General features: G+C 41.9%; 1 protein-coding gene across 2 annotated transcripts; it reads right to left on the reverse strand.

Annotated features, from left to right (window-relative positions):
• Window positions 1-361: 361 nt before the first annotated feature.
• JAKMIP2 (janus kinase and microtubule interacting protein 2) lies at window positions 362-25,050 on the reverse strand. Of its 2 annotated transcripts, XM_074156592.1 has the most exons (20): window positions 24,782-25,050; window positions 21,333-21,830; window positions 19,181-19,390; window positions 18,189-18,287; window positions 16,122-16,268; window positions 14,220-14,360; window positions 13,226-13,282; window positions 11,282-11,401; window positions 10,699-10,827; window positions 10,146-10,229; window positions 9,764-9,826; window positions 8,958-9,056; window positions 6,853-6,951; window positions 6,465-6,518; window positions 5,534-5,599; window positions 5,040-5,108; window positions 3,881-3,958; window positions 2,767-2,970; window positions 1,968-2,033; window positions 362-412 (listed from the first exon to the last, which is right to left on the reverse strand). In XM_074156592.1, exons 1-20 carry the CDS (start codon window positions 24,908-24,910, stop codon window positions 362-364), a joined length of 2,463 nt encoding a protein of 820 aa, XP_074012693.1. In that variant the 5' UTR covers window positions 24,911-25,050. The 2 variants fall into 2 exon arrangements, with proteins under 2 accessions (XP_074012693.1, XP_074012694.1); XM_074156593.1 differs by lacking the exon at window positions 9,764-9,826.
• Between the last annotated feature and the right edge of the window lie 2,089 nt (window positions 25,051-27,139).

Genomic DNA, 27,139 nt, shown 5'->3' on the forward strand with positions numbered 1-27,139 from the left:
TTTCAGTCTGCATCACTTTGAAAACATCAGCATTGATTTCACCTGCAATTCTCTTGGCTATTTGATACTGTGAAATTCTTGTTAGCTTTTAGTTTTACAATTCTGAATAGCACAGTATCACCCACAAGCTTTGGCAATTCACTTGCAAGCATGTTGGATGCTGTTGGTCTGACCGCAGCTCCCTGTGTCAGCTCAGCACCGTGACTACCCTCCATGTGAGCTATTACAAATTGGCAACAACCTCCTGAAGTCTCTGACTCCAGATGCACACAAGAACGCACAAGGATGGGATCTGTGCAAGAAGTGCTAGCGTTGAGGAAATAAATAAAATTGCCTTACCTTTCCAAGAGGCACATTGACATCAAGGCCAAAGAATAAAGGCAAGAGAGAAGAACAAGAATAGAAACAGAAACTGCGAAAGAAAAAGAACATTGCGTAAAAACTAAATGTCATGGCATTGTAAGCATCAGGACTGTTTTTGCACTCTGTAGGACAATCAGAATAATTATGCGTTCAGAAAAACACTGTATTTCCCCAGTTACTTCTGTAAGCACCATACCACCTCGCACCCTTATAAAAGAGATCCCATTATTTGTGGTAATGAATTGCAATTGGCACCACGTTGGAAGCCTGAGGTGTAACTGTCACTATGAACCACCACGGGTTGACTGAAGTCACAAAGCTGGATATCAGAAATAGCATGGGTAGTATTTTTAAGCGCGTTACAAACCAGTGCCTGCAATCTGTGCTGGAAATAGCCTGGAAAAAAAAAAGCATATATACACACACATGCATAATACCAAACCCTAACCATTAAATGCTTAATAATCAATTTTTGGATGTCTCACTTTAATCATGAATGTGTTCTCTTCTGGGGTGTGAATTTTTGTGAGTTGAAAGCTCTTTTGAAAATTGACACGAAAGGTCTCCTACTCAAGGTCTCCTTTTGACCATGGCAGAAGGTTTGCTTTGTTTTTTTATTTTCAGCACAGGTTATCAGTCCTTATTTTTCCAAGTTTTATGTATTAGAAAGACAGACACTGAGTCCTTGTATCACAAAAATATTGGCAGAATAGTGGAAAGACTTAACCTGTATCAAGTTTTGCATTATGCCCGCTCATTTTACTTTAGAAACTTATATATAAAACTGAGAGAGCTCATTAGCACTAGTCATTGTAGTAATATAGCAATTATTTCATATTATAGCTTACACATGTACATTGATATTTACTAATATAAGTACATTGGCAAAGCTACCACTGGGGGTGCATCTCACACCAGTCTGGCATTTCTAGAAAAGACATTATTGGCAGCAGCACTCTGTGACCATGTTATGATCTTTTTCCAACAATCCTATCTAACCCATCTACAGGGAGCAAAACTCAATGTCAGAGTTGGCCTTATTCGCCACAAAAATGAAGTGCGTATTTTTAGAGAGAGCGTGTGTGTGTATATATATAGTATATATGAAGAATGTGCATATGTAGTTCTTTGACAGTTCAGTTTAGGAGCGAGATTCTGGTACTGCGCTTACATTGCATAGTCAATGACAAGTTTCAATAAAGAGGACAGCACCAGAACCTCGGTCCCCCTGTCCCCCAGACAGTGACAGTCTTCAGACCCACACTCCGTTTCACTCAGCCCTTGCCTCCCCTTGCCTTTAGTGGCAGTACTGCCCTTCTACCAACACAGCAGTAATCAGCCAAGTAAAGGCTTCATCATTTAGTTCAGTATCACTCACCATAATTAAAAGTGTTTGGCATTTATTTCCTAAAATGAAATGTTACGGGGGAGACTCTAAGAATAAAGTCTGTACATACTGAAACACAAACTGAAAAGAAAGCATAGCAGAACACCAACAGGTCCAGCTGATTCAGCTAAACAAAAAGTTCACGTAGTTCAAGAGAACTAAATCATTATTTTCAAAAAAGTTGATTAGTGCGCTTGAGAAGTGTAAGAGAACCAACCTTTTCCTCCAGATCCTTAATTTGTCTCTTTTGGATGTCAGTTTTATCTTCTAAATCTCGGATCCTCTGGAAATCAGAAAAGAAAGCATCTAGACTAAATTCTCAGTAAATTTGCTCCTCTGAACAAGTAACTCAATGTTCCAAGTGCCAAAAGCCTAGAAATTAACCAACTCATTTCTTTGGCAGGGATAGTTTTGTGTAGTACCACGACTCCACCCACTAACCCTGCCCAACCACTACTGTACCATGTGCGCAACTGCTCAAAATATGCTACTGCATACATGTGACTGCAGCCTCAAATGCTGGAAATTAATATCAATAGTGGGTCTGTTTCACATTATCTGTTTTGTATTAATCCTTTGTTAAATAGATGGCAAGTGTAAGATCATGGTTACACTCCTTACAATTGCCCACTTTGGGGGGGGGGGCAGAGCAAAAGCATTTGGAAAAAAACCAGATAGCTCTTCTGTGTAACGTGAGCCAGAAGCATTCATACAGTTCATCTTGTGCACCGTCTAATAACTGGAGATGACCATTTTTGTTACAAAGCTAGATTCACATGGACAGAATTCTGCATTGAAACCTTGGTTTGGAATTTTAAGAGTTAAAATACAGCAAACCAATCCTCCAGAAGCTAATATCACATCTGTTTACAGTAAAGAGACAAAGTATGAAACAACTCAAAAAACTAGATGCCGTGCTCCCTCATGACCTGGAGTTTGCGTAAATTTGACCCCAGGTTATCTTCTCACGCAGCAAAGCTGAGCAGATGGGTGTATGCGTGGTTCCTCTTCCTTACCTGATGAGCCTGCTGGAGCAGCTCCATCCTCTCCTGCAGAATCTGGCAATCATACTCTCTGCTTTTCCTCAGCATCTGACGTCTCAGCTTTTCGACTGCTGTCCTCAGCTCTTCCTGCTGTTTTTCAGTGAGTAGTTCCCCAAACTTTATCACTGTTTCTTGCTGCAAAGCATTGTACAAGGTGGCTTCAAGCTCCTGGATCCTCTGGTTGATGCAATACCAAAAGCCAATTAGAGATGAAACAATATTTAAAACACAGTGGGAACTGGGGGGTTGATGGCAGATTCTGCTCCTGCGTGAGAGATGGTCCCTGTGCTCAAGTATGCAAAAATGTTAAAAGCAGAACTCATAAAATGGTTCAGTGTTTTGGCAAAAGGATACAAACTTTAATATTAAAATATCTTAAAAATAAATTTTTCTAAAATCTCTCACTTTTTTTTTAAGCAGTTACAGAGATAATTAGGAGTTGGATAGGATTTTCATACCTATTTTCTAAGTGTAAGGATGAATATTTCACCAATTCTTAAATTTTGACCCATTGTGCTAAAAAGCAAGAGAGGAAAGACTGAAGGTCACTATCAGACTACTTTGCTCTTAATCCATGAGCTTAATGGATTGCTCTTAATAGAATGCTCTTAATCAATGAGCATTCTCATTAACTTGATAAACCAAATATGATGAACTTGCACAACCAGTTATCGGACTGCTATCAGAATTTGATATAGCAGTGTTTATAGCAGGAACTCTTGCTTTTTGTGACATATCGTCTTCTTGCTATGACACATGCAAAATGGCCAAGATTCCAGAGCTGAGTTCCAGTTGGTTGCACTGACTCCAACTGGAAAAGCTGACATTAATGCGCAGTATCTGCCTTTAACTGACAAAAGTTTCAGACTTCAGGATACCTGCCTTTTTGTGACGTGAAAAAGCTAGGTGTCGTGTTGAAGCTGTGCAGATTTCATGCTAGTGCATTAGAAGAATGGGAAAAACAAACAAATAAATAAAAAAAATGTGCTAAGAAAACAGGAAAACCCTCTTGTTCCTGATCCAAGAGGGGTCTGTGTCCTGTCACAGTGCTGGCCAATACGTGCTGTAGAATTTCCTTTGTACATACCATGTATGCTTGGTCAAGAGCTTGCTTCCTGTAGTCTAGTTCTTCCTCCAAATAACCTTTTATTTTGCAAAATTGCTCCTAGAATGAAGGATCATTTGGACAGAAAAATTAATTAGTTACTCGAAACACTTTGGGAAGTTTTATTAAATCAACTACTGATATCTGACTTGGGCAGGACTAGAAGACTGGTCTTCAACTGACACTGCAGAGTTATTATTATCTGACTCAGCTAGAGAAGAAGGAAGGGAAAATATCTGTGGATTGCTTTTGTACGATAGTACCTCTGATCTACATGGAACTAAATCCATTGTCTTTTCATTGACTTCAGTGATATCGCTTGGCATTTCAGTACTGTAATTTAGGGGCTTCTGTGTGGTTTTTCCAAAGATTCCTCCTCTGGCATCATGGGCAACTCCTTTTGTGCTTTCTCTAATTTTGGAATAAGTGTGAAAGTTCAATAAACTGAACAGGAACTAAACAGACATATTCACATTCACATTATTTGGGGGAAGCTGCTGTGCTTTAACTTCTGAGCCAGCCTTAAACTGAATTGACTGAATTACAGACATACCATAGGAATGCAATGCAAACCACTACAGCTATCCAACTCCTGTAGTTGCTTGTTCATCTTGTAGGTTATCTCCATTAACTAGAATAAGAATAGGGTAAGGTACTAACTTTACCAGTGCTACAGCAACTTCAGTTCAGCTGTGAATGTTTTGCCTTTAGGGTGTTATGGGCTTAAAATGTAATGAAGGAAAACAGCATGATAATTCATTAGTTTTCCACATATTGGTATTGAATAAAATGGGATACAACAGCTGATGTTTAGACTGTGAATCTTACGAGACAAAGAGTGCGGTCATTTGTATCTCTGAAAATTACCAAGCAACATTTGAGCCCTCCGTTCTTATTAATAAACAGTCATCCTCAGGGAAAGAGAGAAAGTTTTCAAACCGTCACTATTTCCGGATCTGTGTTACTCTGCTGTTGCATGTGAACCAGCCCAGTAACAATTTTATGGATTCACCAATAATCAGAGAAACTCTGCACACTTAATTTGCCAAAAGACCTTTTTAGTTATCTTTTGGCACACCAAGTAAACGTGACACACTCAGTGTCTTGCCCCTAAAACGTTTACTAGGGAAAGTTTGCTTACCATATCGCTTTCCAGTTCCATCATTTTCTGATGCAGAGCAGCTTCAACTCCCTCAATCTGCTGGATCCACTGGAGGGAAGACAATGAGAGCTGTAACCTGCTGTAAGGAACTTAAGACACATACTTTCAGTAGAAGTTTTACATACAGACCCCTTCAGAAGCTTTGAAAATCTCAAGACTAGAAATCCCACACTGTAACTAATTATGGCTCAAATGTCTGATGGTTTTTCATTCTGTTTACAATTGCAAGTTTCATTTTACGTTCTTTTTGTATTTGCAGTTGTTTTGACTTCACAGCTCGGGACAGCTGAGTGTGAGATTTTTGCTGCTTTAGCAAGGTGTTTGGGACTGTGCTGGCACAGTTTACTTTATCTGGGGAATCACTTCCTACACTAGGAAGTTTGACAACATTGACCCCCAACAACAGAGCAGAAAATTTCCAGTGTTAGATGAGGCCTTAGATAACACATGAGAAAAGCAAGCACACAATTTACCTTTTCTGCCAAGGACAATACAGTGGAAGCCTGAATTATGGCCACTTGTTCTTCATTTCTTAAATTCTGTGAAGAGAAAGAGAGGAAAGAAGAAAATTGGCAGCAGTTTCCTGCATGAATAAAGATAATCCAGGCTACAGACAAGGTCAACAGTTTTCAGGGGATCCCTGTACTACTGGATATCACATTCCCATCAAAACATTCAGAGTCTGTTAACATATTAAAAAGAAAACACTGCTTTTGCCTTTCTGCATGATATAGACTAGCTGTATGTTTTCATTCCATTGCATCTTATGAGAAATGTAAGCTAGACCCATTTGTATGTCTTGATGCTAGTTTTACAAAGCTGAATTTCCATTAAAGCTTTTGTAAAAATAGTGCTAATTTACACCAGTGAATGAATAGACAATCATCATTCTTTGTTTTTATTTCTTATACATTTTCTTAAAACATATCTAATGCTGGCCAGAGACACAGGATGATCTCTTTTACATGGATGACTAAGGTGGGCAGCAACACCCACTTAGAAAGCCACGGGGAATTTGATAATTCTTGCCTATTTATGAAAGTGTTTGCAGAGGAATCCTAGTCCTGATGAAGATGTGGTCGGCTCAGTCTGCCAAACTAATTCACGTGCTTTCCTGAACGACTGGAGTGCAGTCAGGCCCAGTTCCTAATATCAGTGGCCTTTGGACATTCTTCCTACTCTGCTAAACCAGATGTGAAAGCTGCTACTTCATTACTAGCTCTCTGACTATTGAAACCTCACAATCCTTAACTTAGGGAAATGAACACTCCTTAAATTAATTTTTCTGATATTACATAATTTAACAAGTATCTTAGAAAATCGTCATGGTAATTACAGATTTCACGTACTCTACTGTACAAAATGCAGCTTGTAAAAGGAAATGTATCTCCCACTTTAACTTACCCCATTATCTCCTAGGATGTCTAACTGCTTTATGAGGTCTGGGATACTGACATCCTGCAGAGAGAGAATAAGATAAAGGTACAGCATGCATATTTTACCACAGCTGCAATATTCGTCCCTCCTATGAACCACACTGAAAACAACCATTTTGTTTTATGCCATGGAGATGCATCACACTGATTTCAGTTGCCTTTGAACCAAGTTTTATCATTATGCTGAAAATTATGAGTCCAATTCAATTGTGTCAGTCATAACACACTCTTACATTAGACTGACTTTAAATGCTTAAAGCGTAGTGGAGTTATTAGCAGAGATGAATGTAATGTTTCATACAGCCAGCATCCACCACTTCTGTAGTCAGAAGTGCTGTCTTATAAAACTCACCTACCTTAACCCCTTCCTTCATGCAGTAGATCTGTAGAGCGCTCACACCATCTGAGAATGGGTGAATCTGGAGATTAAATGGTGGGGACCGTCTCTCTCTTTCCTGGATATAAATTGAAAACACGCCAGAGAACATATTAGAATGAAGGAGATTCACACAGAACTCATTAAATACCGTAGCTACTGTTTATATCATGCTTTGCAATGCCAAGCTCCTCATTTTACAAGTCAAACAAACATTTAGACCTAGTCTGGAAAACAGTGTGCCAAGTGGGATAGGATCCTAAACCTGAGCTATTTATTTTATAGGAGATTATTTGTTTGATGAATTATGTCAATTTGCAAATCATCTGTGGAAGGGCTGTCACCTGGCTTAAACTCAAGTGATTTACTTAATGAAGAGTTGAACAACTCTATATTGTTGTAAATACTCCCTTTAGAAAAAGGTATTTGACTTAAGACTACTAGGATACTCAGATTACACATTCGGTATGACGTATATTCTAATATCTGTGGAAAGTAGTAAGTTCAAAAAAGTGGATCAACTTAGCTATTTACACACATTCATTGCATAAAATCTACAAATATGTTTCCAGTTTTAAAAGACCAAAGACAAAAACAAAAATTTGAAGATGTTATTTCTCGTCCCTTTCAGGTATTCAGGCAAACACAGAAGGGAAGATCAAATTTCACTTTCAAATACATTTTTGGTTTATGAACATGTAATTCGTTTGATCAGCCCAGGTCCATGTCATATGGAAACACAGCTGTCAGGTAAAGCTGCGGGAAAGTTCTATAAATAAGGGGCAAATCTGTCACAGCACTGATTCACGAGAGCCAGGAGAGGCTCTGTGTTACCTACAGGCTCTGAATGGCCTTGGACCCCAACTGAGAAACAAACCAGAACAGACCAAGTGGACGCTTTTGTCGGTTGGTGCCGATAGCACAAATCTGTAACTGGGACAGTCTGGGAAGAGGAGATCAAGGTCTGACCCAGTCCTCTGGCTGCCTGAAGAGGCTTCTGGAGCTCCTCCATCAATCTCCAGTGTCACCCGAGGGATCTTTCTTACTGAACACAGGTCATGAGGAGAGCTGCTCAACAGGGAGCATGCCCAGTGCCCGCAGACGTGACAGTGCCTGTGAGCAGGCAGACTGGCTGTGGCTGTTCAATGCGCTGGGGCCTACAGCCTCCGGACACAAATTAGGACAACTCCAGGCCAAACACTACATGCACGTAGGCAGGCACTGTCAGGATTTCACACATGCCAGAATCAGGAAGAATGTTGATAAAAGGCTGTAGGAGCAAGACCACATTCACCTGTATAAAATGTCTCTTATCCCCACCACGGTGGCAAGAAACTGAGATACAGAGAGATTAATTTTAAACATGCCCCAGGAATCAATAGCACAGAAGCCATTGCAAATCCTCATTCAGGGACCCTGCATCCCTTGGCACCTGGGCTCCGTACCCCGGCCACCCTCAGGAGCTCACAGCATGGTGGCAGCACCGGCACTGCCGGCCCCACGCACAGCACAGCCCCGGGACCCGCCGACATCCCCCTGTGGAGCCAGAGCACCCCGCGGGCTGTCATGGGCCTGGCTTCGGCTCCCTCTGCCACAGGAGCCGACAGCACCTTTCTCCTCTGCAACCAGGAGTGCTCCGACTGGCCGGTACAGATGGGTCTGGGTAGGGCAGCTCCCCACGGGGAAAGAACTCAACACTAGCTGGGTCAGAGGAGTAGGTCTGTACCCTATAGATATGGCTCTGGAAGACAACAGGGTCTGATACTTTCTCTTACAACTGCTTATGCAATTTCATCGATGATTGCTCAATTAAACCTTAAACAGCTCCAGTCCTTCAAGCAGAGGGCTAGAGAGGTGTGCTTCTCCTGACACCCAGCTCAGAGAGGTGAACCAGCCAAGTATGGAGCTTACTATTTCCAGGATATTAGAGCTGACATACTCCAGCTCACAATTAAAAATGCTGGGCCTGATCTGTTACTCTGTTATATCACGACAATGCAGGTGTAAACATTTGATTAGAGCTGGTGTCCAGTGCAAGTGCACTAGTTTAATTTGCTACCAGCTATACTGTAAGGAATCCGTCACCTCCAGCTCTAGGTTGCGGAACTCCAGCAGCTCATTCTGGTCTCGGGCATCCTGCAGCTCCTGTTGCAGACGATGGTTTTCTGCTTCCAGTTTCTCTATCTAATAGAAATATGTAAATTCAGGATCTGTGTGACTTTTACAAGAAACATTGAATATTTGGTAAGTAGCAGTTGAGGTTGCATGGGCAGTGCAAAATAACCAACTCTAGAGATGATTCACTACTTGCTGTTTTGCCTCAGTGGGTCTTTAGTTTCCAGGTGAACTGCTCATCAACTTCCAAAACAGCATAAAAAGCTTAGGCTAGAGGTTTTCCTAAAAGAATCCAATCCTAGTGATCAGTGGGGAAGTTAACTATACAGAGGTGTCAGGTTAGCTATTAAGCACACTGCTCTCATAGTAAAGCACTGGAACAGACTGTCTGGGGAGGGACGTGGAGACATCATTGTTGGAGGACCCTAGGAACAGGGTGGACAAATATCTACCAGGAATGACACAGCAGCAGCCGACGCCTCAGTGCAAGGCTGTTTGAATGCAGGGGTCTGCACCTCAGAGCCAGAATGACGAGTAGAGGTTCAAGCCCTCAGGCTGGGGCTTATCAGAGAGCTGGTGCATCAGCAACTGCCAGCAACAACAGTGCCTGAGCGGAGCTGGAGAGGGCTTCTCTTTCCGTATGTTACCCTGCCCATATTAATCTATGCTATTCTGTCCTTATTCCAGACCTATAAGCACCAGACTGCATGTCCAAAAAGTGTATTGTAGGATCCAGAGTACCCTTCAGAGTGAGCACACAAACCCTGGGAACTTACCTTGTCCAAAAGCTCTTGGTTCCTCTTAATGAAAAGCTGTTTGTCTTCCACCCAGTGTGAGTCCTGTTGGATAAAGCAGAACTATTACAGAATAATCACATAATCACTTCCAGGAGGTTGGGTACATTTATTGAAGATTGGAACCACAATATTCAGGCTTTAAAATCCTACAGGAACAAACTGTCATTTACAGAATAACAACATATTAGTCTACCAAGCTGTACCAGGCTTCTGAACTCGGCATACCTGCCTGTTTACTGAACAGCAACGTTAGATCTCACGGAGGTCTATACTGAAACTGTGCCACGTAAGTAGAATTGTGTCTGTAAGCAGAGCAGGTAGGATCCAAAATAGGAAAAGAAAATACACAGCAAGCGCTTACCTGCCCTTTCTGTGCCAAAGTTTTCTCCAGATCTTCTATTTTGGCTTTATATCTCTGGACTTCAGCTTGGATCTGCTCCTGAGCCTGTTGAAGTCAGGCACAGCATTAAACAGTGAAAAAAAACAGCAATGGGACTGGTATTAAAAGGAAACCAAGCACAGAAGAGTCTGGGTTTGTGCTGTGGCTTCCACTGAGTGAGTAACCGTGACAAAGCTTCTGGCTCAGCGATGTCTTGTACCACCCCTCAGACTGGCCAACCCCTTCACACCTGGGCAAAAGATGAGAAACCCTTGTGATTCTGTGCCAAACTGCAGAACTGCATTGGCACACCTGCCTAACTGCAGAGTTCTCAGGTTCAGGGGGAGGACAGCCCCTGAGTGATCATGGCCATTCTTAATTGCCACTCTCTTTAAATGTACTCATCAAATGAGTGAAGTAAACATCTGTCAGTTGTATGGATGTTGTACATAACTCCATTCCCTCGTACATCACTTTGAGGGGTTTGTATGTCCTGATAGCAATGAAATGCTTTTACCCTCAAACAAATACTGACCTTGGCTTCTCTTTCAGCATCTATGACACCTCCCGTCTGCTCCTGCAGCAGTGCATATGCTCTCTGCAGGGCCTGGTACTCCTTTGTCAGCTGCCGAAACCGCAGCTCTGATTCTTCCGCTGCTAAACCCTGAAGGATAAGAAAGGACATGTCTAAGCACAAGACAGTAGAGCACTGCCAGAGCAGAGAGTGCAAGTGTGATTTCTTAAGCACAATAGTTAGCTTACAGGTCTTGTTTTTTTGGTGAGCTTGCTGTGATATGAAGTAACAAGAATGTGGAATTTATACAGCATTTGTTTGTCTTTAAGCTAAAAAAAAAAAAATGTGATGGGTTTATTTTCTTGAAGGGAGAGAGGAAAAAAGTCATCTCAGATTGCAATGAAGTCCATAGCTGTAGTCTCTATGGACTAGATTTTTAAAGAACCTCTTGGCATTTCAGTATATCAGTAATCAAAATTGAGGCCAGATTATCACTCAATACGGACTATAAAAACCTAATTGTTTTTGAGAGCCTGGTCACTTATTGTGGAAGTCAAAATCTCTTGAAAACTCGTCTTTGCCTATGGAAAGAGTCAGATCTTACCTCATCCAGATCATCATCTGGGGTTGCTGGTGTTCTGTCTGTTCTATATGAGGCCACAGAGGATGTTTCAGAATCCATGGAATCATCATCGTACCCAAAAACTGTATCCACTACGTGTCTCTGAAGAAGGGAAAACACGATTTCTCATCTCCAGGTAGCATGAGGTTCTGATGGCGGGGAGGTTAGTTCAAAATCACATTGCTAGTTACTTAAGGCAAGACACAAAAAAAGAACAATGGGCTGCCCCTGCAATTACCATCCCCAAACAAACCCAAAGGGAACCATACTGAAGATCAAGTCTCGTGCTGGTGGAGAATGAGTTTGCTGATTAATTTTTCTGAGCTGAGGATATGGCTCAGTCTAAAACTTGGAAAACATAATGGCAGCAGCAACATGCTAGAAGAAAAGTCTCTGCCCTTGCAGGAAGGCAGGAGAATTGTGCCTTAACCCCAAAGCTGTTCAGAAGACATCAATCAACATGCAGACTGGTGTGCAAAGACAACACCGTTAAGAGCTGGAAATGTGTGCAGAGTAGGGAATCCTCCTCTCACAGACACTGCTGATATTTTTAATACCTCAGTGCTTCTCTCACTGATATTGCTGTTGGAGCGAGTGAAAGCTATACCAATACAAAACTAGCGTGAAGGAATGTTTATCTCACACATCTCTCCAGTACTACAGTAACTGCCACGTGTTGTAAGAGGCTGCTCACACTACACAGTTTGGTTGTGCGTCTGACAGATCACTATCTCCAATCTCAGTAACTGAATTAAATCAAATGAAAGCTGTGAGTCACGCCATCTATGAACTTATAGATGTTTGACCTTGCAGGCTTGGTTTCACAGTACAGATTTGAGCATTTAAATACTTGACTTATGAATAATTCTGCAGCCAAACTGATCAACCAGCATTTAAGATGCACTTCTGCTTTGCAACATTTTTCACTTTTGCTGACAGGTTCCAACCTTCTAAACCTGGAATTTGAATCACACAAAACACATGTACCAAAGATGCCAATAACCTTTTGCATATATTATCTTTTTTTGTTCATATTTTTCCAAGTGAAGACAATAGCCATATTCTCCCATGTTATGATCTCTGGCTTAGAAATAAAGTTGACTGATGAAAATACGTTTTAGTCCTTGTCTCCCAGTTGTGTTTCTGTGTATTGCTTCAAAACCCATATAGAAACACATCTAGGATTTACCGGTCTGAAATTCTGTGTGTGTAGGGCAGCGTTGTGTTACTTCCACAGAACATGGCTGATGTACTACGGGATGCCCTTGGAGGACAAAGAGACATCGAGCTCCGTTTCCTACACAATATTTCCACTTTCTGGAGGTGGGACACAGCTTTTGCAAAGTCATTCTTCACATTTAGCTGATAGAGGAGCTATTTGAACCACTACTGACTACTCAGCTCTAAAATGGTACATTATACCAGCTTCGGACTTGACCCAGTTCAGGGTAACGCAGGGGGTTGCCAAAAGCCTGTGGAACTGAGCTGGAGAGAATGACACACAATTTCTCAGGCAGAAACTTCCACTTGAAGAATAAAGATGCACAAGGATTTTGGTTTAGCCCATATGTGCTGTGAAAAATAGATAGCAGAAGATAGATGGGAAGGTGTCTAGAAATGTAAATACATCTCAGCATAATATACCTTGAGGCCAATATTTATAGAAACCAGACGGAAGGAAGATTATTACTCTTTCAGAGCAGGGAAGAAAATCCCCATTTTGCTGAAAATAAAATAGCTACACACCCTTAACTGAATTTCGAAGTGGACTTAAAAAGCTCTCCCAAAGTAACTAAAGTGTTTATAAACCCGATCACTAAAGCAGATTGTTATAATCCACAAAGCACTTTAATCAGATTGCTGAAGTGTGTTTTCCTACAGAGCCTAATAGTATTTTTATAAGCTGAAAACAATTTTTCCTCTTACCTTAATTGGCTTTGAGCTCCTTTTATGCTTCCTGCGACGAATTAGTTTCTCCCTGTCCTGGAAAATAAGATTAAAAAGTTATTCTCTCTGCTCTTGTTTGCAGCTGTAGATGGCAAAATCTACAAAGGAAATCAATCACTGGGTTTCCACCGACTGTTCATACGCTCAAACGGGAATCTGAGTCCAGGTGGAAGGATTCATAACCACATCTGTACACATCAACTGAAAACCACCTGAAGAAGGGATGATGGGATATCTGAAAAAACAACCCTTGTTGTGCAGTTGCCTTGACAGGCTGCCAAACAACAGGCGCTGATGGATCTCCTGTTAAAATCACTGGGAGGTGTGTTGTTGGGACTGGTTTGGGCTGTGTACGAGAGGCTGCCCACCTTCCCTGCAGAAGAGATGCCACCTCTGTCTAAAGTCATTAAATGATGGTAGTGTTGATCTCTCCACTCCTAGCAATGATGTCTTAGAAGAGGCAACAGCCTGCTTTGCAGTCTCTTTCTTCTTCCCTTCAACATCATAATGCAAAGTCAGCTGAAAAAGGGATTGTCAGAACTAAATGACAGAAGATCTAAAGAACCACAGTCTAACAGCACACGCTTTTCCAGCACATGATATTGCACCGTGTCCCTGCCTCTTTTTACAGAAACATTTTAATGGGAGCTTAGTTATAATGGTGAAACAGCTTGGCACTGCCCTGCCTTTGTGAGCACGGAGGTATCTTCCCAAGCTCCATGGTTCTTAGTCCGCGTTCATTTCTAGAGCTCAACTCACACACAAGAGTTATACTTTTGTATGAGTTGTAGGGGCTGCTGCCCCCCTAGAAATTCAGTTAAGCTGCACCCATGCACACCTACATCTAAAAATCTGCAGGTGTTAAAAGTAAGATAAGACATTAACCCTCAGACCTCTAGCTATAAAAAGAAATACTGTCAGTGGTGAACTGTACACAGGAGTTATTCCTAATTTCCTGGTGCTCTGGACATACCCTTGTTAACTCATCAATTATGTTCTGTTGTTCTATGACCTGAAGCTTCAAGAATTCAGTTTCTTGTTCCTCATTAGCCTGATCAAGGTCATTGAGAGATCTTAATTTCTTTAGAGGAGGATGTGATGTCATTTTTTCTCTCTGTGGTAAGAAGAAGAAACAGATAAAATAAGATCCAGCAATTAAAAGACAAAAAGACCACCCTTCAGTTAAAAATTAGACATTATCTTTCATTTAAGCTGTACAGCCCTTTAAATATGCTTCAGATACACCATTTTTATAACTTTAGTAATACCTGTCAACACTTCTTAACAATAAGACGGCACAGCAAGGCTGAGCTTTTCAACCAGAACAACAAAGCTTTATCTATTCACATACTGTGTGGCAATATAGCCTCTAGAGCAGCCCTTAAAGGTCATATACCATAACACTTCCTTTGCCATGCATCAAGATGCCCCAACATGTGGCAAATGCAGTTGAACTCCCCACCTCTCCAGAGGGCATGCAAATAGTATCTACTCCCGTGTCCTTACTGACACCCATCATATGATCACCGTGAGGAAATGGACACGCTTTAGTCACGTGAAAGATGCGCACCCAGTCAGAAGAGGAGGAAAGGTAACAAATGTGGAACCAGATCTATTTTAACTAGAAGTCCACATCCTGCCTGCTCCTGAGCATACGTGTGAGAAGAGATGGCTACAGCCCATCGGAATTACTGTAGCCACCCACAGCTTGCTAACTTCCATAATTTGGGCATCTATACAACAAAGAGCAAATGCCAGGGAGCTAAGTTAGAACCCACGTGCTGTGTGTGCATATATGCACCATGATGTCTAATGCATGCAGGTTCCCACGTCCCTTCTCTTTGCTGCAGAAGAGACCAAGGGGCTGTAATCTGTCCTACCACAGCTGTGGAAGATGAATTCTGACCCGTGACAACTGCAATAAGTTTATCTGTCTTCTGGGCATGGGTGAATTGCAGAGTCTTAAAGAGGATTAACCTTGTAACACACTAAAGTCTCTTTTCTATAAGACAAGAAAGTGAATCTGATCATCTCATCCTAATCAGCAGGAAAGCTGCCTCCGTTGCAGAAGAGCCAGCCTGCTCAGGATGGGGACAGGGGCTATTGGAAGCCAGAGATGAGACACACAAAACACGCTTTGCAGGGGAAGAAGTCGTCTCAGCCTGCCAGCTTACATCTGGCAACCCAGAACTTCCACATCCTTTTTTCATTAATGCCAAAGCAACATCGGTGCATGTGCAGGGACTGGATCCTGCTTGATACTCAGGACAATTCCCTTTGAAGGATATACAGACATAGTATAGTAGGATATAGCCCTGATATGTGAAATTTATAACCCTAGCCAAATTTCTACCACCACCATTCTCCCTTTCCCATATACATCTGCCATGCATATGTTTTATATTGTATGTGCTCAGTGGCAGACCAGAACTTTACTTTCCCATCATCAGCTCTAACAAGAACATGCACATTCAAAGCTGAACACCACGCTGGATGAAAACACCGCTCTTAACAGCTTCCTTTTGGAGTTCCAGATACAAAATAGCACAGTGGGATATGACTCAATGATACAACTATTTTTTTTTTCTTTTTTTAAACAATTGAAACTCAATATTCTGATTTTTGGAACAGTATTAAAGACTCTGATTATGCATTCACTTAAATATATTGCACATGTATACATAATACATTGTTATGGTATGCAAGTCTATTATATACAGACTATATTATATACATGGCTATATCTTATCAGCAGTATTACACACTATATACAACACATTTTCTCTATGTATATATGTGCACACGCTATGCAGATGTGGCCACCATAGCAAACATAGATCATGCAGTAATCCTCATTTTGCTCTTCAGTACCAACCATTTCTATATTTTCTTTAGTGACTGCTTTGAGTTTATCTTCCATGCGCTGCAGAGACTGCATAAGCTCATCATTTCTCTTTGTGAGGCACTTGTTCTTTTCCAGAAGAGGTTTACATTGTTTCTCAGCTTCTCGGACACGCTTCAACTAGATTGATAATAGCAATTAATAATTGTAAATAATCCAAATAAACAATATTTTTTCTCCCTCCTTTGTTAGAATTATTTTGTTACTTCCCCATTGGACTATTATCCCAGTAAAATGCCAAAGTGATCTAATGGAACTGATGCTTACAGCTTCCATAACTGACTTTATCTGTAAATCTTAAAGCATAATTCTGCATATCCATTTCCAAAAGCTGGCTTTATCTATTGGAAAACTCAGACATAGAGATGAAGCAACCCAACACAGATTCAGGAAACTGCAAAGCTGCTACAGAAGTCCCTACTGACCTGTGCTTTACCTGCAAGAAACCCACTGATTTTCTCACTGGAAGACAGATTTGCACAGGTACCTACTCACTCTGGATCCCAGCAATAACAACATAGTTGTAAGTCTGTTTTTAATGCCACACAGTGCAATACTTGTGCAAGTGCACAACGCACTTTTAGTCAAAAAATCACGTAACATTTAAACAACAAATCCCATAAGATATGAACGTATTTTAGGGCATGCTTGGAAGTTCCAGTATTGGTACAACTAGAGTTTTTACGGACTCTACAACCTACCACCAAGATCTCTTCCTCTGAAAAATTAGTTCTGTTTGGTAATACCGAGTGTTTTATATATACAATTTCTTTTTCTAAGGGAGGACAAGGAAGATGGCATGCGGCTGTGGAAATACATCATCTTTGCGCCCAGATGATCTAACTGACAAAGGCACTGTCCCAGTTTTGTGTTACTGTTCGTCACTGGGAATTTCCTGCCCCTTGCAGTTCTGACGAGGAATGGACTGCGAGAGTTAAGATTTGCTTACATCATACCATCATCTTACTAGGCTAAACAAACCCAGAGATTTTGTCTGAAGCAGGTTAGCAAGTACCTGTAGATCCCTGCTGCCAACAGAAAAGGGGGGAGCAGCTAGGGAGCGGTTACGTCTCTGATCAGCACAGTTGTGGGCAAAACCACCACTTGTCCTACCCTAAGAATGAAGTCAGTTGTTGCTAGTATGAATGTATCTTAAAGTGTATGGTATTTCTAGCAATACTCCCAGTCACATTTAACAAATTGTGTTCATTGTAGTCACACTGTGCAAGATACAGCTTAGAAGCCTTTTAATTTTTTTTTCCTTGTGAAAAAAACAGGCTGAATATTTAATGACATGCAACAGCTAATCAAGCTGACTCATCAGACTCCAAGCTATTCAGTATTTGGGGGTTGAGAGCTTTTCAGAACTAAAGAGAGACACATGAACATATTTGTAATTTGCAATCTTGCTAAGACACTATTTTGCAAATATTGCATTAAGAACACTGAGGAGATCCAAGCCAGCTAAACTGCCCAAAAGGAGGGCATTAGGGCTCCTAGCAGAGGAATGAAAAAAAAAATAAAAAATCCAGCACTGAATTTCACCACCCTCATCCTTAATCACAAAAGTAGAAATATGGAGAGGTTAAAAAGCCAAGGTGCTGACTTCAACACATAGGTATCAGTACCTAGAAGTAAGTCAGATAAGGGGATCAATTCACTGTGTTCCATTCTCCCTAGATCCAATACTTAACTATTCTCAACCTGCTCAAACACTGGACTACAGATATTGTTTTATTTACAAGATAAGTCTCACCATACACTGTTGTATGCTCAAAAGGTCAAGGAAGGAACATGAGCGTTCATATAGAAACCTACAAGCCTCTCTGTCTCAACTTCCGTTGTGATTTTGTACTCGTGTAACTTCAATGAAATTACTGTTTAATTCTAGGATAAAAAGTCATCTTCAGCCTCCTGAGTGACTGGTCTGATGGACGGAAAAGGCATATTCATCGCTGGCTGCCATCCTTGGATCCTCCTCTCTTTGCCCTTCCCTACGGCTCCCGACCCCCTCTGTCCAACAGTGCAAAGCTCACACACCAGTTCGTTCCGTTCATCACCGAGCAATGTGTTCCTGTCTTCCAGCTTCCGGATTGTGGCATTCAGCTCTGCTATCCTCTTCTGGTTTCTGCGCAGGTCCTGTTCATTGGCAACAACACAATACAGTTACTGACTCTTCTCCACCATTGGGAAAAGAATCCTCAAAAACCACACACCACTCACTTAAGATGTCATCATCAACAAATTATATTTATGGAATTTTACAGTATTGAGCATGCTGGCAAAAATATATATATTTTTGGAAAAAATTATCTGGTTTGGGGGACACTTTAATTGAAAATTTTCAGCTGTTTAAAAAAACAGAGAGAAAACAACCAAACAGATGTAAATATTTTTTTATGATGGGGAAGGAAAAGCAAGAAGCTAAAATATTCTAATTTTTATTGCCTTTTCCTATACATTGCTTCTATATGCTGAGCCACTATGTCAGGTGAAAAATTAAGGACAACCTTTTCAGTATCAATTGCATTTGCTTTATTATTCCTTATTCATATGTGTGTAAATATGTGTATATATACACACATTTGTTGTGTAAACATCATACTTTGTCACACAACCAGCGAGTTGCATGCTTTGTGAATGACAGCAAGGGTTGTGTATGCAGAGAGTAAGACAGAGAAAGAGGAGGATCTCCTAAGAGTCTCCTGGATTCCCCCCATCAGCCTTCTCCCTGCCCACCTGCCCAATTCTATGTGGTTTTGAGGGTGCACACTGCCCAGGTAGTTATGTTCATGAAATGACTCTTTCAAGGGGGCACTAATTATTTAAGATGTTTTATGGTTGTAAATAGAGCAGCTGAGGAAACAGCCTTAGAAACAGCCTTTGTCCCACTAGCATTCTCTCTAAAGAATCTACGGACATAACTTCTCTGTAGTAAGAGTGGGAATGTTTTCCCAGGACCTGAGAAAATATTTAAGTAAGAGAAACACAGCCCTGTTTCTGTTTTGCAGGGACCAGTAAAATCCGCATACCGGGCTGCTGCAGTGCTCGGAACCATCCCCAGCCCTTCCTGGGATCTCTCTCTTGGGACTGCTCATGTTGCACTCTGCCTCCTTCACCAAGAAAAGCTGCTCATCCAAAGCCTCCTTCTGCAGCTGCAGCTTCTGCACGTAGCCTGTTTGTGTCTCCAGTTCCTTCTCCAAGGAAAATATGATTCTGTCTTTAGCCTTTATCTCGTCCATCTGAATGAGAGAAACACCAGAACAATGATATTACCATGTAAAGGCAACAACATTTCAGCCTTCTCCAACCTAGTAGTATGATTTACTTCATAGCAGTGTCCAGCACTTAAATCTGCTGTATCACACTGCACTAGGCTTGGAAAACAATACACTGAGGTTTTGGCCATAACCATGTGTTGGCACAGCAGCAGATTCACCAGCCTTACAGAGAGCTCAGCACAGTGCGAGGTGTCAATGCATAATTGGATGAAGAGTTCAGGTTCTCACACTGCATTTGGTCAGTTATTTATAATAGTGAAACACAAGTACAGACTCTGATAAACCCAAAGAAGTTTAGACTAGCTCCTGATCATGTAAATGGAGCTACAGTAGCTCAAACAGTAGAGGTTACAGTCCATCCTCACAAACAAGACGTGTGCAGATCAGTATTTCTTAAAGCCAATTGCCATGTTATTAGTCTTCTGCTGAGTGCAAAGTCAAGGACATTCATTCTATTGCTACTTCTTTTCTGCCTAATATCCCAGGACTATCCAAGACAAAAGAAGTGCCTCTTATTTCACCACACATCAACTTTAAAAATGATGGTCAAGAGGAAAATTTTAGATTAAAATTTATAGTAAGATCAACTCACACAAGCCTTGCAACCATGAAAATGGGTTCAAAGCTGCTAATGTCATTGAGTTCAAGAAAATTCAGTGAACCAGAATTTGCAAATCACTCTGGCAAAATAAAAGTACCATTATCTGGGAATGATATGAATCATTCCCTGAAAACAAGAATGCTACCTATGCTAAATTTTGCCTGAAGCTGCCAGAGATACCTTCTGGCCTTGCAGCTTTCTAGGCTTGCTGAAATCCTCCCCAAAGTATTTTTCAAATGAGTCTGGCTAAATTCTGATCTCCATTAACTAGATGTCGCTCTGATATAACTGCCTCCACTCTGATAGCAATACAATGGATGTGGAAACCACTTGTGTACCAGATAAAAATAATTCTGGAGTTGTTCAACATTCTTATGCAACTAAATAGGTTTCAAAAAGCCCTTCATCAGTTGCTAAAGATAAAATCATAGTATACATAGACGGAACCTGAGTTGATCTTAATGTTACTCAGTTTTATCCTGAATTTCACTACAGTTCAATTTCAGCTGAGGAAAAAAATAAAGTAGTTTGTCCTCATGGCTACACAGAACTGCAAATGGGGATCAGTAACAAGAAGGGTCAAAATTCAGAAAGCAGGCATAAAGAATCCACCACTACTAGTCTGTACTATATTATTGAGCATTTTGGCAACACAAGAATATACCTCCAGTACACAGACTTGGGGGGAGGAAGGGGAGAGAGAGAAAAAAATAAACATTTTTCATACTTTAAATTACCATTTCTTTTACTTAACTGCCAAATCTTGAATTCCATCTTTCAAAAGCCAAACTTTCCATCATTGCAAGCAGGTCCAGCTCCCCGGATGATTGGGAAACATGGCAACTTGCACCATTGCCAACAAGGCCTCATTTTGTTCACTTTGCCCAGTAATTACTGAAGGCTATACCAAGATCAAACCAAAAGAGACCTCCCCTCCTGCTGTGGTTTAATGCCCATAGGATCGCACCACAAGGGCTAGAGAAACGAGCGAACTGCAAGTGCAGATGCAAACTCTCTTTTGCTAACAGTTTGCATGGCACACGTGTTACCATCTCGGCAAGCCAAACCCTTACAGACTAAGGCCAGCCACCCTCTCACTCTAAGGCTTTAGCTGCTATCACAGCCGTTGCTCTGGCTGACACACCATGATCTATTCACTGCTGAGAAATGACAATGAGAAGTTTTTAATACTTTTGCCAACCAAGGCGCATTGCAGAGTCCTGATATTCACAAAAGCAAAGAGGCACAAGAGGCAAACTCACTACAGCGTAAGGGAACACACAAACAGTTTTGGTTACTGACCAGACGGCGAATATCCCTTTCACTCTCCCATTTGATCTTGGAAATGGCTTCCTGGTGGGACTGATGCTCACTCCGAAGATCCCCCGCCTTGATCTTATCGGCTTGGATCATATTGTTAAGGGCCTCATCTACCTGCTTTTTGGCAGACTTCAGTTCAGTAATTTCCTGCAGAAGTTTAAGGCGCTCGGAGTCGAACTGTTTTCGGGCCTCTTCACGAGCCTCAATAGTCAGCGCTGTCCTTACTTTATCGCTGCTCCCGTCCCGCAGCGCACACAGCGCTGACTTGAGGCGCTGGATTTCGCTGTCACGGACTTTCACCATCCGTGTCATCTCCTGCTCATGCTGCTTGATGAGGTTCTCCCGCACAGCCTGCAGCTCCTTCATCTTCTCCTCATGGAGTTTGGCTTTCAGCTCCGTGATCTGCACAGTCTGCTTGCGCTGCTCCACCTCGCGGATACGTTTCGTTTCTTGAGTCTTCTCTCTTTCAAGTTTAGCAACCTGCATTTAGATAAAATGAAAGTCACCTGCTACCAACATAATGTTATCAGAACAAGCCTGCCCAGACACATAACCATGTCAAATTGAGGAAGACCCCACTGCAGACCCCAGATGATCCTCCACCCTCCTACAACAAAACATGGGCCAGCTCCTGGGGCATTCACATAGATTTTACACTGTCTTTACTCAAGCCAAAACAACCCTCTCTTCTCCAGGTGTCTTGCCTCAACCAGTGCCTGTTTCCAGGCCTCCTAGTTTACTAAACTGAAACGCCATCAGATGCTAGGCTGACTTGTAGATATACCATTCTGATGGGAAGAAAGGGAAAGTGAATTAAGGCCTTGTGGGAAAAAGATTATTACACTTGAAATAACAGAAAAGAGACCTGTTCAATAAAAGACCACAATGGCCCAGAGGTTTCTGCCCTCTTTAGATTCACTGGTAGAGTGAACTCATTGCAAGAAGAGACAGGAAAGGTCCAAAGGTCCTATTTATTTGTCCCCTTTGTGGGATAAGCACTTTCCTAAAGCTCCTTCTGACATTACAGAATCATCATGGTTGGAAAGGACCTCTGAGATCACCGAGTCCAACCATAAACACACAAAAAATACCCCTTACAATCTCAGCTACTAGAGCATGCCCTAAAGTGCCACATCTACATGTTTCTTAAATACCTCCAGGGATGGTGACTCAACAACCTCCCTGGGCAGGCTGTTCCAGTGCCTGACCACTCTCTCAGTAAAGTAATTCTTCCTAATATTCAACCTATCCACATTGTGGGTGCCTGCCCAGTTTGGCATCCTGTTTCTAACCTAATTTTACAAATGGGGTTGTACCAAGATATCAAACCTGAACCTGCTTATGTCTAGGGAAAAAGGAGGAGCAGGCTAAAATCTTAATTCCAGGTTAAAATAAAGTTTGCCATGATGTCTGCTCCTCTCAATCCAAACTGCAGAACAATTCAGAAGTGTGATCTGCTTCCTGAGACTGCAGTTTTTAACCCCCCCACTACTCCATGATGACAATTTCTTTAATACCCTGAGCACTCAGTCCAATTTAGTCGCGGGAATGGACGAGAGCACCTACGGATGGGCATCCAAGAGGTACTGAAGCACGCACGGAATTTCATTATTGTGTTCGTGTTCTGCTCCCATCCTTTTCAGTGTTACTCAAGCACATTTAAACGTATTTCAGATAAGCTTTTTGGGGTTTGGTTTTCAAGACTTTTTCCTACTCTTGTAACTCTCATTATTTTGGGCCATCCTTGAAGTGATGTCTTGTAACAAAAATCTGCACTGGCAACTTCCGAATTGGAATTCCATAGCTGCAGTGATAACAAAAGGCTCGGAATACAGTGGAAAGCACGACAGAAGCTCCCTGGCCATGTATTTTCTGGCAGCGAGCCTGTAGCTCCTGAAGAGAATAACTAAGCTTTGCCTGTGGGCAACACACAAATGCCAAAGCTTGCAGGGAAAACAAAAGAATCAAAAACCATTTTTGCTTTCCAAGACTGTCATTGACCATCTATGAAAGAAAAGGATGCAGAATGAGTCTGAAGGAGTGATGATGTCTGCTTTGTTGCAGTTTACAAATCTTGTCTATTTTAAAAGGTAGCAAATTAGTGGCTATAAATCTCACTCATAGGCGAAGGGAGAATGCCACCAGGTTCTCAGAACATCAGGTAACACAGAACTGGCTATTCTTGTTTTCATTTACCTTCTCCTAAATTACACAAACCAATTTCCACTATACTAACAGTCATCTGAGGTTACCAGTACAATTAACCTTGCTATATTGGCATGAACATCTGTCCCTAAAAGAAATAAATGATGAAAAAGACCTCTTAGGGGCTGAAGGATTTGTGGTTATTCAGGTCTGGAAGCTTCAGGCAAGTCATTCTGGGTTTATTTGCCCAGGATATATGCTTATTTGCGATGGAATCAAAGAGCCAGGTTGATGGACTTCAATTACATTCCATTTTGAAAAACAATATATCACTAGGCATCATCCTTTGAAAATGTGCCTGCCACCAGACTGCAGGTGGGGGACGCCTGGCTGCAGTTAGCACTGCCTCCAGTCCACTTCATAAGAAGAATTATTAAACAAACATTTGTTATCTTCACTGTTCACAGAAAACATACTGCCTTCAACTGAAGACTGCCTTCAACTCACCCATGTTGAGGGAACTTTAGCACTTACCATGTAATTTTATTGCACAAAGCTGTACTCTGACTATAAAACACAGACGTGTTGTGCTTGCCGCTAGAAGCATCTCTAAAGGAAGAGGGAGCAACACTGTGAGAGCACACAGTACACTTCTTTGCAAAGCCACTTCAGCATCACCTGTGGGAAAATCGATGCTGTAGGGCCGTGGCTGTACTATGTGTGAGTGACATTCAGCTGGTTTTAGACTAACTTTACACGTCTGAGACTGTAACTCTGGCAGACCATTGGTATCTGAACAAACTATAAACATTGCATACGTACCCTAGTGCAAACAATACACTTCAGCTGCACTGCAGATGGGTTACAGGGGTTGACATGGATTGTCATGCTACATGTTTAGGGAATACTTCACTCAACTCTGAAATAAGGGCATCTTGCTGAAATATCAGCCATTCAAAAAACGAGCAACACTACATGATTTCTGAACACTGAGTGGATAGTGTTCAGATTCCCACTAACTGGAATATGGCCAAAGGCATTACAAAAGACACATTGATCCATTTGAGGGCCAGAAGCTTCTTAAACTTGTACCTCAGTAAAAAGGAGTCTTTTCCATGGAAGCAATGGGACATCCACAGTAAGAAAACATCGTATGTGGGGAAGCAATCAGACCACTGTTCCAGGAAAGAGTTACGTTGCATCTGTTGATTTCTGTGATGCAATTTTTTCCATGTATTTCTCTGCTTCAGCACAGACACTTTATTTAAAACCAAATCCTCACTCACCTTAGATTTCTCCTGATGCAGCTCAATTTGAATGTCCGTTAGCTTGGTCCTGAGTTCTTCATTGGCAGCCTGTAGGGCAACAATCAGTGCCTCAGGCTTTTCGCCCTTGCTACGTCCTTTTTTTGACATGGTTTCTTATCAGCGAGAGTCCACGTGTTTAATTATTTCAAATATGGACTGCCATCTTTTTCTGTTCCTTTCAGTGCCAGTTAGTTCAGCACCTACTGCGTGAAATTCCTTCAGGTCCTGGACTCAGCTGCTTTGGAAGCCCTGTGAGAAATAAGACATACTGTTATTTGTCAGTGGACACAGCAGCATGACAGCTCACATGGTTACAGAACACAAGAAAGAGCTCACTTCTCCAAACACTGCAATCTTTGTCTGAAAACCTGCAAGGAAGATCCCAGCACAATCAGGCTTCTGTATTTAAGTTTGGCGTACTAGTGGAAATTCCATATATGCCCTTTTCCTGTTCTCAGAAAGGGGCACCATGCACGAAGACAGGACTTTGTTTACCATTAAGCGTTAGTGCTGTGCAGAGTACAGGACTAGAAAGGACAGGTCATTTAGTCCAAGCCTTGCAGTCTGAGGTAACCACAAAGCAGGCACTTTAAGTCTCAAGGATCTACCAACAGTATCTTCCTCTTACCCTTCCCAGCCCTTGATCCCCCCATGATCCTGTGCCAAACTCAGAGACTTTCCACAACACACCTATGATTGCCACAGGAAGAGGGGAACTGCCGCAGTTCTCACCAGCATTCTGGGTCTCTGCACGGGGTAAATGCTTCTTTGCTGTGTCATTTAAGATCCTCAATCGCCCTGAAAGCAGGAAGACCTTTCAGAGATGACTGGCCCAGAGAGCAGAGAGGCTCTGAGCACAGGTGGCCACTGGCCCGTTTCAATAGCCACCGTGGCTGGCACGCAGCACCGAGGGCAGCCCAACAGCTATGGGCACGTGCCACAGCACACAGTGAGCCACGGTTGGGTCAGCCTCCCAGGGGCACTTCATAAGAAATGAATATTTTCACTCAGGAATGAGATACCTTGGATTTTTACTCTTGAAAGAATCAAGAGAGATAATTACAGAAATAACACAGAAATAACCACCCTGCAGATGGAAGCCGCGGTGCTACCCCAACAGCCACTGCATACAGACAGCACAGGATGGAAGAGCAGGAAAACAGCCCACGTCAAACAGCACACACACCTGAGTTACAGATGGAACACAGCAAAGGGAAAATCCAGAATGATGTGCAAAAAACACATTCTCAGTCTTCCACAAAAGCGTAATTTAGTCCCTAACAGCTAATCAAACAGGCATTGATATTTTTTACTCTGCAGATGTAAAACACAGGTTTAGCGTGTGTATACAAAGCCATTCCAGCAGTGATACGCTGTAGTGCCGAGATAACAGAAACTCCTACTAACACACCAGGGACATACAGCCCCAACACGGCTTGGATGCTGTTTACTGGGGAGTTCTTGTGATTCCTTCTGCTGCCTCTTCCCAGAGACGGAGTCAGCAGCCAGCCACAGCTCCAGTGTCACCAGGATTTTTCATTTTTCCCGAGAGAAATTTAGAAAGGTAATCAAGTAGGGATGGATTAGGGGAAAACATCCATTAAAAAAGAGAAAGGAACTGAGGCAAAATTTCTGTTACCTGCAAAATGGGCTCCAGGAAACATTCCTGACAGTGGAAGATGCTTTAACAGAGACAGAGAAGCGTTCCTGAGCCTAGGAAAGGCACACTACCACAGAGGAAAAATAAGTGAGAGGGACCTCATTGTTCACTTCCATGTTTTAGTACTAGTATTCTTTGATTATTGAAATAAAGTAAGTACCTCCCAGGATGCCAGGGAGGTGATATTCAGGCCTAGAATACATTAATAGAGCTGATGTTAGAGCAGATAAAACATGTATATGAAGCTACACACACACATACATATGCCTATGCTCCATTGAGCAGAAAGAGCAGGCTGCTGCTTTTTCATCTCCTCTTCCAGAATAGCCCCCAGAAGATGTTACCCTGCAGTTAATTGGAAAAAATACTATTTGCAGAGCTTTACTCTGTCAGCAAGGAATGCGGGAGCTGTAGTCTCCAACATTGACCAAAACATACCTATAAAACTCAGAATGTTGTCAGTCATTTCATCCCCATTTTGTGCGGTGCCAGCACAGCCAGGGTCAGCCCTTGGACATGCTGCCACTTACGATGCCTGCACATCAGTATCATGCACACTGTGGGCAAACAGAGGACCACACCGTACCTCTAGGATTGCCTGACTCTCACCAGAGTCTCCTGGCTTATCCAACAGCTGTTTCTGCCTTTCTCTGTGCACGCAATCAAGGGGACCAGCC

The sequence above is a fragment of the Numenius arquata genome, chromosome 11, assembly GCF_964106895.1.
Source record: "Numenius arquata chromosome 11, bNumArq3.hap1.1, whole genome shotgun sequence".
NCBI classification, from domain to species: Eukaryota; Metazoa; Chordata; class Aves; order Charadriiformes; family Scolopacidae; genus Numenius; species Numenius arquata.